At 38.3% G+C, this 13,639-nt stretch overlaps 1 protein-coding gene across 3 annotated transcripts in view; it reads right to left on the bottom strand.

Moving 5' to 3' along the window:
* The window catches only part of DNAJC13 (DnaJ heat shock protein family (Hsp40) member C13), a 49,249-nt gene extending 41,481 nt beyond the window's left edge, over positions 1-7,768 (bottom strand). For all 3 annotated transcript variants that reach the window (XM_035895690.1, XM_009640182.2, XM_035895691.1), the window contains exons 1-5: positions 7,691-7,768; positions 3,275-3,350; positions 2,623-2,772; positions 2,025-2,066; positions 719-919 (exon numbers count right to left, since the gene is read on the bottom strand). In XM_035895690.1, coding sequence (XP_035751583.1) covers positions 719-919; positions 2,025-2,066; positions 2,623-2,772; positions 3,275-3,350; positions 7,691-7,758 — 537 coding nt within the window. In that variant the 5' untranslated portion in view covers positions 7,759-7,768. The remainder of the gene's footprint in view (positions 1-718; positions 920-2,024; positions 2,067-2,622; positions 2,773-3,274; positions 3,351-7,690) is intronic.
* Between the last annotated feature and the right edge of the window lie 5,871 nt (positions 7,769-13,639).

The raw sequence follows: 13,639 nt of genomic DNA, 5'->3' as shown, positions 1-13,639 counted from the left end.
TTGCTAGGCAAAGTTAGGGCAGCTCTAGAGAATCAATTATATATTGCTAGTTTTATGCCAGCGAAAAGCATGCTGCAGTACAAAAGACGTGGAAACCCTGATCTAGAGAGCAGAGTCCTATTTTGTTAGTAGTGACTGAGGTAGCTATATTTACATTAGAAACCATGAATTAATTCCTAAAGATCCATTTCAGCTGCTTGCAGTACAGGCTGCTTGCAGTACAGTACACAAACCTTTTTAAGATTTTGAAACCAACATTACACTGCAGTATTTCCCAAGCAAAGCTGCTGAATATCAGATCACAGGCCTGAAAAGGAAGCATCACCACTGATCGATCTATTTCTGAATAGAATCCCTCCATCAGTTAGGTAGATTAGTTATACTGCCTGTCACTTCTGTAATTTTGAGAAACACCAGGGAACTCCACATCCACATTGCGTTTGTATTGACTATCCAAATATAAACACCTGGGTATTTTATGCTCTGTAGTTTTTAAACATGCAATAAGGAAAAAAACACCACACATTGCTCTCAAATGTTTTATCTAGTTTTCTGTGGAAAAGAGGTTTTAAAACCTGTCCACAAGACTTCAGTCTCCACAGTTGGGTGCCAAAGACGCACATACTTGTCTGCTCAAATTATGTTGAAGCTTCATTATTAAATATGCAGCTATAAACATCCTAAGCACCATACCAAGATGTTTTGTTTCAGTACTCACCAATCTACTGAATCCTCCATAGAGGATACAGAAGCCTCCCTGATAGCCAGCAATATCAACAAAGCCTTCAATGTTTCTGTAGTCATAGGAGCATAGGACTTTATTTGTTGCAGGATCAATTTGGTCAATACCTCCAGGAGTCACCTCCAGAATCACAGGTTTCCTCGTATCACTCCAGTGATGTTTATAGCAGTTATACCTCTGCAGAGAGAGCTACTTTTAGACATCTACACACACTCCTTTACTACACACCAATAGATCTTTTCCAGTCTAGTAAGCAGTGTGGGTGTAAAGTTCAAAAAAATGATATAATTTCCCTTAATGTTCTTAACTATAAGAACACTATGAATCAAATGAAAATAGCTGTCTACTAACAAGAAAGTCACAACATAAACAATGCATTTTGAAGAGAGAACAGCAAACTCAAAACAGCCCAAAATGGAGTAAATTTCTCTTGCTGCAGAAGGTGGCCTACTCACAGACTGCGTGCACTGTGGTTAGGCAAGGAAATAGCTATTGCACCAGATCCTGTTATTCAGCTAATCAAGACTAAATTAAGGTAAACTTATTACCATAGTGCAAGTTTTTCATCTCCTGCAGTTGTATTCCATACAAATACAGACTTACTGAAATCAGCAAAATTTAGAGGTCTGTTGTAAACCACAGGAAGGCAAAGGGGACCCCCATATTCCAGCAGTGTTAGCATGCTCACCACTGAAGATTTATTGTAGTCAATGCTTTAAGTTACTTTAAGTGCTACCTTCTGTGACCAGAAAACATAAAACCAAATACAGAGTCCAGCTCTGTATATTGCCTTGCTTATTACTATATTACCAAGATTCATTAAACAGCAATCTGGTCTTTAATCTGACCTACAGAAACAATATTCCCACATCAAGCGTTGAGGATGTTTTGCAGAAAACTATTCAGAATTAGAAAGTAAAATGCTGGAAGTGGTAAACATTGAATAATAAATCAAAGCTTATGTTTTTCTTCTTCCTTCTCTCCAGATAATAACTCCATGTGGCAAAGCCCTTTATTTCAGCAGTAACATTCAGAGTCTTTAAATATACCACTGTAAGGCTCAAGCCAAGTACACTCAAATATTCTACTGTTGAAAAGGTTCCCATTGCTTTTGAACAAACTTAATTTTCTCTTCTCAAAGCAAGACTTCAGATCCAAATTCACAAAAGCTATTTTAGGTAGTGCATATAGTACAAGCATAACATACACAAACATAGTAGAAGTTTAAGTCTTTAGATCATTTCATTAAACTGCACATGATCCAGACAAGCCAGATACTTACCCGTCCTGTGATTTTTCCTTCTGAGAAGTCTGTCCTGAATCTCTGTTTTAAAAAAAGTTAACAATGAATGAATGCAAATATGATAGCAAATCCACCCAGAAAGTCTACGTTTAAGCTGACCCTGTTTTATGGGACTTAACAGAATGGCAGGGGTTAGAAGGGACCTCTGGAGATAATCTAGTCCAACCCCCCTGCTAAAGCAGGTTCACCCAGAGCAGGTTGCACAGGTCATCATCCAGTTGGGTTCTGAGTATCTTCAAAGAAGGAGACTCCACAACCCCCCTGGGCAGCCTGTGCCAGTGCTCTGTCACCCTCAAAGTAAAGAAGTTTTTCTGCATATTCAACTTTAACTAAGCCTCCTTGAATACTCACTGCAGTTTAATATACTCAGTATTTGTAGCTTTATTTACTATTTAAGAAACATGCACTACGTGCTGCAACTCACACTGCATCAAGTACATTAATAGAACAGCTCCAAAGACAACTTGCTTTCCTACTTTTTATGTAAGGAAAGAAAGCAGAGTAAGCTACCACAAATGGTATTGCTAACCAAGTACTTATTGCTTGTTTGAAGGGAAAAAAAAAAAAAAAATCTTACCAGTGCCTCTGTAAGGAGTTCTGTTCTGTGCTCTGTGGAAAACTTAAGAGTTTCAGACTTTTTCCCACTCCCTTTGCGAAAAGTGAGACTAAATTCTGTTCCTTGTCCTTTTCCAACAGGAGAAATACTACAGATATCTCCATAAGGCCACTAGACAATTGAAAGCAATTAGGTTATACTGTTAGTAATTTTAAAGTTACATCTCCTCCACTCAAAACCCCTTAGTACCTATAACAACTAAGCCAGCTGCTGTAATAAGACAATAGCTAGCATGCTACATGACAGCTTTTGCTTGAGCTTCCTATTTGATACTCTGTAAAGTAAGCAAGTGCCCTTCAGGGACATAGCCTTACAGTGATCAAACTTATCCCAGTTAATTCAGAACAGCACACCCAAAAAGCAAACTGCTACTTATGGGCCAATAATGACAAATTGCCTAGAAGTACAACAACTACTGGGTATTTGTAGAGTTAGTGAAGGCAACACCAATTTTCTGTTATGCATGCTCTTGTAGCAGCTGCCATACCTTCTGGTTTTGCTGCGATCTTGTTAGACTAGACAGTTTCTAAAGACTGAATGCCACTATTAACTCTGGATGGTGAACATAAGTAAAAATCAACTCAAAGTAGCACTGTTCAAAAATGATAGTTACCTGATTTGTAATTTCTAGCGTGTTGGGATTGTATGTGGTGATGGCATGGGTTCCAACTGAAAATACTCTCTTATACCTAGAATATAAAAAAGTTGAATGGCAAAAATTATGTTAAGCAACTATATAAGTCAGTGTTAGGAAATGGATATGGAATTTTCTTTCTTAAGTTGCTAGCTTTCAGTTTACCCTTACAATATGTTAAGCTCCTCTGTGCTATATATATATCTGTAAAAGGGGCATACAAGTTAAATATTACTAAATATATTTATGCATATCTTTTCTTATGTTATTGGCTAAGTCAGGACAAAAGCTCTTGGAACTTGAACTGGAAGGTGCCACCAGACCAGAATAAATTCTAAAAAGACTACACAGATAGGAAGAAAGATATTCCTGCAGTACTCTAAAGCATCTGTCTGCAGCTGTCTCAGACAACAGCTGTAACATGAAATAATCCAATTGACGCACTTGATCACAATACTGTAACAAATGAAAGTGTTACTATGGCCAAGCCTAGTTTTCTTCACCTTGAGAAAAACTAAAGACTACTAAACTCAGAAAGACTCAGATCACTGAAGCTATAGTTCAATATGCAGCTAGTCATTGTACATCAATATCACAGATACATTAATTGCTGTAGTGCTTAAAGAACAGCTGTAGCAAGGTAGGTGCTTGCATTTCAGGCATATCAGAAACAAGAAGCAGTGAGCTGAACCTAAGAAATTTAGATGCATCAAATGCAAAACTGAAACCTTACCATGGTTTCATTTCCTAGACAATCTCTTCAACAGCATACCCTAAACCAACTCTTTATATGGAAACTATTTACATATTTCTGAAGCAGAAAGTTTTGCAATGTAACTAACTAGAGTTTCAAACAGTAGATTATTACTAATACCTTACTACTTGTTCAAACTTCTTGTTCTAGGGTACTTCTATCTGGAAGCAGTCCTGCCCAGGAAGTCAAGCCAAGCCTGAACCAGAGCCAATTCTAGTAACTATTCTCTGGGCAAAGAAACAGGATCTGAACATGGATGCCTTTCTTGAACTTGAACCAAATAAAAACACTTTGGCTAGTTGTCCGTATTAAAACTCATTCGGTGTAACAATTTAAGTGATCAATCAGATAGCTAGCTAATCTGGATCTGTGCCATACTAGACACTGCATCAAAAAAGCAGGTTGCTTCTTCCCTCTTTCTCCACATTATTGTGTTGCAGTCCCTTCTTCTCTCTCACTTGCCATGTCTGCAACACAAGCCATCATTTCTGTATAAGGTCAAACTTTGTGTGGGCTTCAGATACATCCAGAGCTGCTTCCTCATGTTATTTGACATGCCCTCCCTTCTCTCATAATAGCCAAGAATATCTGTCTGACACAATCAATCTCACAAACTGCATTCCCTACCATTTTCCATTATTATTCAAATGAACTGGTACAAGTTCAAGCCATTACTGGCCCAGAGAAGTTTATCTAGGAATTAAAGCAAGTACTTATTTTCTTCAATGCTTAGAAAAAAAATCTGTAATATTGAAGTGACCTGCCACCTTAAAGATGTTTAATCTGTTTGAAAAACCTATTTGTTTTCCCATGTAGTTGAATTTTCCTTATTTAAGATGCAGGTCAAGAGAAGTCGTAGTAATGAAGCAGAACATTTGAAGTTACTCTAGCTGCTAATAATGCCACTATATTCAGTCTGTCAAAGAATGCTCCGCTTCCAAGATCATAAGAAAATCCTTTGAACAAACCAACTGTTCCCTCTCATTGCACAATTTAGGTAGGTGTTCTGTCTTTTATATGATTTACAAATAAGGCTTGTTTATGCTGTTCTAAAGAACTTGAACTTATCACAAGTAATAAAGCACTTTATTACTTGTTTAAGATTCTGTTTACTCACTTAACATACCAAATAGCTTCACAGTGCTTTGTGGCAGAATAAGAATCTGCAATGATCACACATAATTGAAGACACATAATTGAAGACCAGCTTTCAAACACTATAGCCCCTTCCTTTTCTCCCCTCGCACCCAAGCCAACATTTCAAGTTCTAGGAGGCATATTTACAATCCAGCATTCTTATTATGTGATGTGACAAGGAACACAAGACAGAACAGAAGATTTGTCAAGTTACCACTTCCTTTATCTCCTCTCCCTAGGCAAAGCCAGAAGACCCAAGTCTTGTTGCACGAACAGAGGAGACTCAGAAGTCAGTTCACACGCAGCCTAAACATACTCTTGTCCAGAACTTCTCTATGTACAAAGATACTTATACCTCCAGGCCTTGAGGACTTTGCCATTAATTATGCCTCAAACTACTCTGCAGCACAGTCTAATGCCAGGCTCTTTTGAGAGCAAGAGCTTGAAGCAAATGTCCTTTTCACAGTAAAAAGACTATTGCCTATTCACTAGTTTCTTCGAAGCACTGTAGAAGTCAAAAGTTATACTTTTTTAATCAGGATTAAGCTGGTAGACAAATTTTATACTACCACACTCAAGAGAAAGACAGTGTTAGTTTTACTGAACTACAGATTGACACTGGAACATCATCACCGGTACTACTAGAAAATACTTTAACTGCCATGCACACAGGCCACATTCAACAAAGTGACAAGTCATATGAATAGTCAGAGTGATTCAGGCTCATTTAGCACAGACACATTAAGTTACTGGGGTTTTTTTCTGTTATCCATAGATTATATTCAGAATGTTTATAAACCAAGTGGACTTAAATATTCAAATAAAAGCTTACTGAAAGACATATAAGCTTCTGCTGCAACACAACAAGAGGCAACTACTCGCTAAATACTCTTTTTCCCTTCATTATGTGAAAAGTGCCACCGAGGTTTTAAACTAAGCCTCTGTTTTAGACTTTAGACTTAGTTTGAAGTTCTGTAAGACTTCATAGTTTATCAGAACACTACCGTCAAAGTTCAAGATCATACTGCTCTAACTTCAACAGCTTGTATCATGTAGGAACAGGCTCTTTAATGGAAGGCATTGAGCAGGAAAAGCAATATGAGTTACATATATTTAATTTTCACCAAGTGGCTCAAATCATGCACACACTAAATTTGCACATATACCACAGGAACTTCAGAGAAAGAGACCAGATATTTTCTGTTGGGCGACAAAGATTATGAGAGGAAGTGTTCTAACGTTCTATCCCAACATAGTATCTTACTAAAGGAAACAGTTTATTCACCCATGCCCACACAAATCCAAATGCATGGATCTTAACTCAGGTAAGGCTCAATTTACACACCTATTGGATGGACTTACAATGACGTAAAACTAAGTATTAAACTATATTTCAAGAATCTGTCTTGGTAGAGGAAAGATTTTGCCCTCAGACAGCTGCTCGGTCTACTCTGGACTCTGAACTACCCAGGGCTTTAATTTTTGCTGACAAAAAGGCAGGAAGCTCTTTGATTTGACACTGAAGCAATCTCACTGTTCTTCAAAGCACAACTGAGAAAGATCTGTGGCTGCCACTCCTTGCAATCCCATCCTCCTTTGTTTCCCAGCATTCCCAATCTTTGATAGGAAGAATTCATGAAGTATCTAGTCAGCAGACAGCAAGAAAAGCACCAGTTTCAACTTACTGGTCAAAGAGATTCAGACATCACCTCTCAGTATAATCATTAGAATAAAGCAGTACTCATGCTTCTGAGGTGAAGACAATGTACCCTCTTTGTTCTGCTGATGTTTAGGTAGCAAGGGAAAAAAAAAAAAAATCTCAGTTCCACAGCACTACTATGCACGTCAGAAGGAACAACAGGTAAAGATACCAAAGAAAGTCCTATGAAGTTTAAAAAGCATGCATAACAGCTGACTTCAAACACAGTATAACAGATACCAGTTATGATCATTTCATGAATAGCTTTGTTAGAAGTTCCCTAGCTTTTGCAGACAGAAGCATCACTGAAAATTCATTTTTAGATCCAAGACCCCCATTAGGGATGAAGTTTATTTCTAGTAATAGAAGTCTGCAAATAATCTCAGTAGTTTAACAGACAATCTATTACACAACATGTTAAGTATGTGTGTGGACTAGTGACCCTCATCTGTTAAAGTACATAAGACATTACTCTTCCAAGAACCTGTTCTAAGAAGCATTTCCAGGTTAGAATTAGTGCTTCATATAGCAAATTCAAGAGACTCAAAAGCTAAGTCAGGTGGTCCATCTCAGAGCTACACTGAAGTGTGGGAGCACATGCAGAGGAAGGCTAAAACACAATGCTTAAAATCCAAATTGATTCTAGTGAAGATACATTCAGTTCAGAGACTGAGCAGCAGGAGCCTTTAGTTCAATTTTCAACCATCAGTACAGGAACTATGCAGTTAAATCCAATAATGGAGAGAAGAACTGTCACACAAAACATTTTAAAAAAAAAAACCAAAACAAACTTTAAACTACTTACTTTCCCCTCCATGAATGTTTTGTTGTGTAGAAACAAGCAAGATCTCTGTTTTCTCTAATTATATTCATTCTGTGCCAAGACCTGAAAACAAAAGAGACATCCTGTTAGTACTCATGATTTTAATTTAAAACCAAAGTTCACTAATCATCAATATGCTTCTGGACAAAAAGACTTTGTTTTTAAACACTCAACTCACTGCTTTGTCAATTCCACACAAAAAATATTAGGAATACTTATGTTTATCAATCAATGCATAGACTAAGTTGCACATGGAGTTGAACACAAATTAAGTTTCCCCACTGATTTGGTTCCACTACTCTTTAACAGTACCAGGTTACAGTAATTTATGCCCCATTATTTGCTGTATTATTGCTATCACGCTCCTTTTACTGCACCTTTGCACATTCAGATTCAAGTGTACTTTATGTCTTCTCCAGAATGCTTAACTCCTTAAAACCATGTAACATCAAAAACATCCGAGTACTCTGCATCCATCACTCCAGCTAAGCCAGACTCCTATTGTGATTTTTAAATAAACAGCAAGTAGAAATCTGGATAGACAAAACAGCTTATTTTCCAGCCTGAAACAGAATTTGAAGTTGAGAAACTTACTTATTAGCTAAGCACTACGATTAAAGAGCTGACTAAGTACCCTTTCTGTGCTGTAAAAGCTTAAGCAATCCCAGCTCTAACATCCTGACATACTTATTTCACACATGAATACCAACTCCCTAAACATGTGCAGGAATTTAGTGAAACTTGCCCATAGCTGCTTGACTAGATCATTGCTTTAGCAGCTGCTAAGTTCTAAGGAATACTTCTGAACGCTAAGCACTATGTTCCACAATTGAAACAGATGCATACTGACTACTTGGGAAACCAAATTCCCTTTTATTTCACTTTGCTGTTATTATATATACAAGGCACTTAAGTAGAGGTACCCTGATTAAGTTGCAAGAGTGAAGCTGTCACTCTCAGTTTACTGCTACAGCGTTAGTTTTATTTTTGAATGTGTCAAAACAGGCTTCCCTGCTCTTGATTACAGACTGGTACTCTCCCAGGTTCACACCAGTAATGTGATGGCATCCCCAAAACATCACACACTTAAGAAGCTAGTCTGCAAGCCTGAAGCAACACTAAAGTAATCCAATCCCAGTCAGTACCCCACTACAAGTTAAACTACAACCCCAGTTATCTTGTTACATTCAGCTAGCTCCACTTGATTTGGCAAAGGAAGATTTCTCATTTTGAGATGGATGACCTGTAACGTTAGCTCATTGCTAACTTCCACCCTCTACAACTTCAGGCTATCTTCATCCTGAGCAAAGACTGCAACAGTTATGTAGTCATGAACATGAAGAATGGATAGCCTAACTGAAATGAGCTCGAGAATTCCTTCCCTCAGGTAAAGAGCCGACACAACCATCACTACCTACTGAAGAGAACTTGTGGTATCGCCTCTGGAAAAAGACAAAAGCAGTATTTACGTATTTCAATGACTCAATCTTTGAGTCAAGCTTTCAGAGTTAATACTCCACGGTCTTGTGGCAAGTTAAAATTCTCTAAATCCAGTTTTTGGAAGCAGAGTTTCATGAGGGGTAAGATATTCAACAGCATTATTCCTGAAGTTCTCCAACTATGTTGTATTATTACTGCTGTGGATAAGCATCAGAACAGTACACTGTCCAAACTACAGAGATCTTACTGTACAGTAGCATGCTTTAGATCTGATAATTTTGTGGTTTAAATTTATCTTTCAGAATGAAGTGCCAGATACTCACCCTCCATACTGCCCTTTTAAAGCCATTTTCTTGACATTGAGTAATATATTAGTAAAAATAAAATAAAAGGCTTATAGCAAGACTAGCTCCACTAAGTATGGGATTGTAAGATCTATTATATCTGTAATTCCAGCTTCACCAACACCAGACTCCTCTGACCAGCTCTATTAAGTCTCACAGACCTGAATACCACCTGCTCTAGGGTATTTAAAGCAAGATGTTCTCACACTTGCCAACATCTAGTCTTAATAATACAGAATTGAGAAACACTCATTTATGAACTACCAGGGGCTTCCATTTACACCAGCATCTAACTAGATTCAGGATACTGATACATGAAGTACGGTACACACAGTGGAAGTGACAAATTCACTAGGCTGCTTTTTTTGTTTAGATGAAAACTATTAAAATCATTAAGCTTTAATGCTTTACTCACTGTGCTTCCGGACAGTGATTGTAACTCTCTCTCCCACTGAGAGGACCGGTTCAGAGGCAATATATGCCAAAATCTAGTAACAATTCTTGTACACATTTTCCTGCAGTTTAACAGAGAACAAGGCTAACAATAGCCTAGTGTTCTGAGCTGCTACATTGAAGTCCAGCAATCATTTTTCATTTGTCTTTGGTTCCACAGTAAGAGCAAGATGAAGAAATAGTTCATGCCAAAGACATTTTAGAAGAAACGAAAAAATTATCTTCCTTCACTTGCTCTTGCACAACCAGTGTGGCATCACTCTTACTATACTATCTACAACGTGATACATTGTAGTTTTAGTACCTGATATAGTATAACCATTGACTTTGCAGAGCACATCAGGTTTTATTATTAATCAAGTTTAGCCATATTGCCAGCGCAAGCTATAGCGGCCTGCTTAGTCATATCGTATTAATTTCCCAAAATAAGAGAACATTCTTATTACTGTCACCTTTACCTCTTCCTCCTGTATTCAAGATACCTTTAAAAAATTGACTGACTTGACACAAAAATGGACTTAAATCACTATTTCACTCATAAAAGCTCCCAGGACAATAAGGCCCCAATTTTAATGATCATCTTGGTGTCCTGGGGTACCTGATAATAGAAAATCACAACTTCAAAGGTTATTTTGAACATATTGCTGCCCAGCTACTGGACATCCCATACTCACGGCTCTCAAAGGTTTAATACTAGAGAACACCTAGTTCAGTTGTTCTATTTCTACTGCAGAGACAAGTTTTCTGAACATAGCACCTTATAAACATGTTTCATCTGGTTGAGAGTAGGAGCATGCTGAATGCAAAGTAAAGTCAAGTAATCTGAGGTTCCTGCAGGCGAAACATTGTCCATGACTTGCAACTTCTTTTGGGAGCCTAACTAAAGCAACCCCCTGCATTACCTGGATAATTTAATTAGCTTTTTCACATGACAGTAGTTCAGCAATACTTTCCTATTTGGTTCTCGTAGTACTTACTATAAGTAGCAGTGAAACAGCTTTGGGGAGAAGAGTTGAAACCACATTCTTGTGTACTGCATGTACCAGAAATAGCAACCCCTAAAATTAAAGAGTCTGAACTGCTGCCAGGACTCCCCCCCCCACTTCAGAGTTTAAACTACATGAACAGGTATATTACACAAGCTGTGTTCAACTTGCATACACTTCCCACTTTTCCAGGATTCTACATTCTTCAGACAAAATTACCATCTGGGAAAACAATCTATTTCAGGAAACAGAGACAATTCAGTCTCAAACTAACACTTGAAGAGTTAGAAACAAAGCTGTGACCTTGCAGGCATCAAAGCAAGAGGCATAGCCGTAATTACGCCTAAGTACCCCTCAGTTTAAATGAAGTCAGAAGTTTGGACGTGGGTTCAAAGTTTAGTGCAGAATTCAGATTGACTTTTTTCCTGATCATATTGTTCTTCTATCATTACAAAGTTTCCATATTTTTAAGTGAAGGTTCAACCGATGTTAAGGTAGCACTTCAGAGCCCCAGACGGATTATTCTATTCCGCTAGGGAGAGGAGGAAGAGAAACGCTGATGAGAAACTGAGAATTCTTTTTTAAAATTTATACCTTATATTTTAGCCTTGCTGGAAAAGTTCCTGGAAAGTCTATACCACACAGTGCAAAGGATAACCAGAATCTTCCACACTTGTTCTTTTATTTTCCATCTACATTAGCATTCTGCTATATCAATGAACCAATCTGATTCACCAGCTAGACAGGTGAGTATCAGGGTTTACTCACTAATGGGAGGAAGGAAAAAAAAAAAAAAAGTGCTCCTTTCAGTCATTATAGGTTAGCCATCTTGTCGTATTTCTTCAGAATACTGTTCTATTTTAAGCTTTATTTGTGAGATAAGAATTGTTAAGTTTTGGTTTGGCACGAGAATAGTTTTTCTGAAGCAAATTGAGAGGTTAAACAGCTGAAGGTTTCAAGATATGTTTGAATGCCAGCTGAAGAATTATTTTATTAAGTCAGTAAAGCTTCACTTGCTGAGCTTCAAACACAGGTTAAAACAAAAGTCACCTGATCAGTCTGAAACACAGATCTGGCCCTAAAGACCAATCCCCAGCATACTGCTTAAAATCTGGAAATACACAGTGATTCAGTCCCTCAGGACAAATACATGTTTGGAAACTATGAAAAATACCATATGATACCCTGAGAAGCGAGCAATGCGTACAAAATAAATCTTTTTAGAAGTTTATTCCAGCAAGGCTAAAATACAAGGTGAAGTTCCTGGAAAGTCTATACTACACAGGGACAGACACTCAGCTCTGAGCCTACAAATACTTAGAAATTTGTTGCAAGTGGAAAAAACTGTCAGTAATAATGGAAAGGAGTCAGTAATTTTTGATTAACTGTTCTGGCACTTGGCTGCCTATAGCAAGCAGGAATTAGACCAAGATGCCTATCTATAAACTGCAGCAGGCTAGAGCCAAGCATAGTTTTTACATCTAATACCAGTCCTGTTATTTTGAACTAAGCCATGGCAGACCACTTGAACAGCATCTTCCTAACTTAATTCAAAGATGAAGCTTAAGACACTAGCAGTCCTTTCGACAGCCTTCCTCCTTTTCTGCATATCTCACTACCTGCAAGTAGCCTATGTAGGCAATCTTCTAATTATCAAGAAGAAAAAGCTTTGAGTTCAGAGAACTTAAGTTCTAAAACCAGGAAGGTTTTCTTAAATACACTATTATTTCATCAGTGCTAAGTAATAGGAAACAAAGCAGCTCTCTACTTAACTTCATTTTCTCAGACTCACTGCCACAGATCATATTTATGAAAGAGCACAAGAGAAAAAGCGAAGATACATTTCCGATTACATTAGCTTCAAAAGCAGCCACAGAGCAGAGAATAATTGCATTAATAGGAAGACTTCAAATAAATTTCTATGCTTGTTTCCCCCCAAGCAGCATGCTCAAACATTCTCTCAGCTTGAGAGCACTAAGCTGAAAACAGAAAAAAAAACCAAAACAACCAAATGTCCCCCCACAAACTGAAGCACCGAGGCAACATTTTTATGGCCCAGAGCTCGGCCCTCAGTAGAGGCACAGCCGTCAAGGTGCAAGCTCCACACCACCTTACAGGAAAATCTATCCCAAAGACTGTTGGCAGCTCATTGCAGACAGAAAACCATTTAGTATGCCTACTTGTCATGACTTTCAGAATACAAAAAGCAAGTGAAAAGCACCCACAGGAGAAATGAAAAAACTCTTGGAAAAATAAGCACATTAAAGGTAGACTTTCCGAGAGACACATTTAGTTCTGCTCATGCTCGTCAGGCATGCTATTACCACTCAAAAAAAAGAAATAAAATCTCATCTCTGTGAGAGCAAGTCTCTTCCTCATCTCTCCCACTCTTCATAAATTATTTCCCAAAGCATCTCATGATGGGTATATTTTGACCTGAGGCCAGGAGGAGAAAAATAACTTCTCTTTCCTTAATGGACGGACTAGTGCTGAGCTAGGGAAGAGGACAGATTCTGCCCCGCGCCTACAGAAGCTGCATCAGGTGCAGAGCACGTTCAGCGAAGCACCAGCCATGCTGAGGCTTGAGAAAAGCCCAGCCTCTCCTCTGCTGGGCAACACAGGAAGAGAATGGCTTGAGAGGGGCTTGCAACAAAACAGGGACCGCACCTGGGGATCGGGGCCGCCTGCTCGCCGCCCCAGGCCACGGC

Source organism: Egretta garzetta, unplaced genomic scaffold (assembly GCF_000687185.1).
Source record: "Egretta garzetta isolate BGI_Z169 unplaced genomic scaffold, ASM68718v1 scaffold96, whole genome shotgun sequence".
Taxonomy (NCBI): Eukaryota; Metazoa; Chordata; class Aves; order Pelecaniformes; family Ardeidae; genus Egretta; species Egretta garzetta.
Note: the sequence above shows the minus strand (reverse complement) of the source record. Positions and strands in the feature narration are given on the sequence as shown.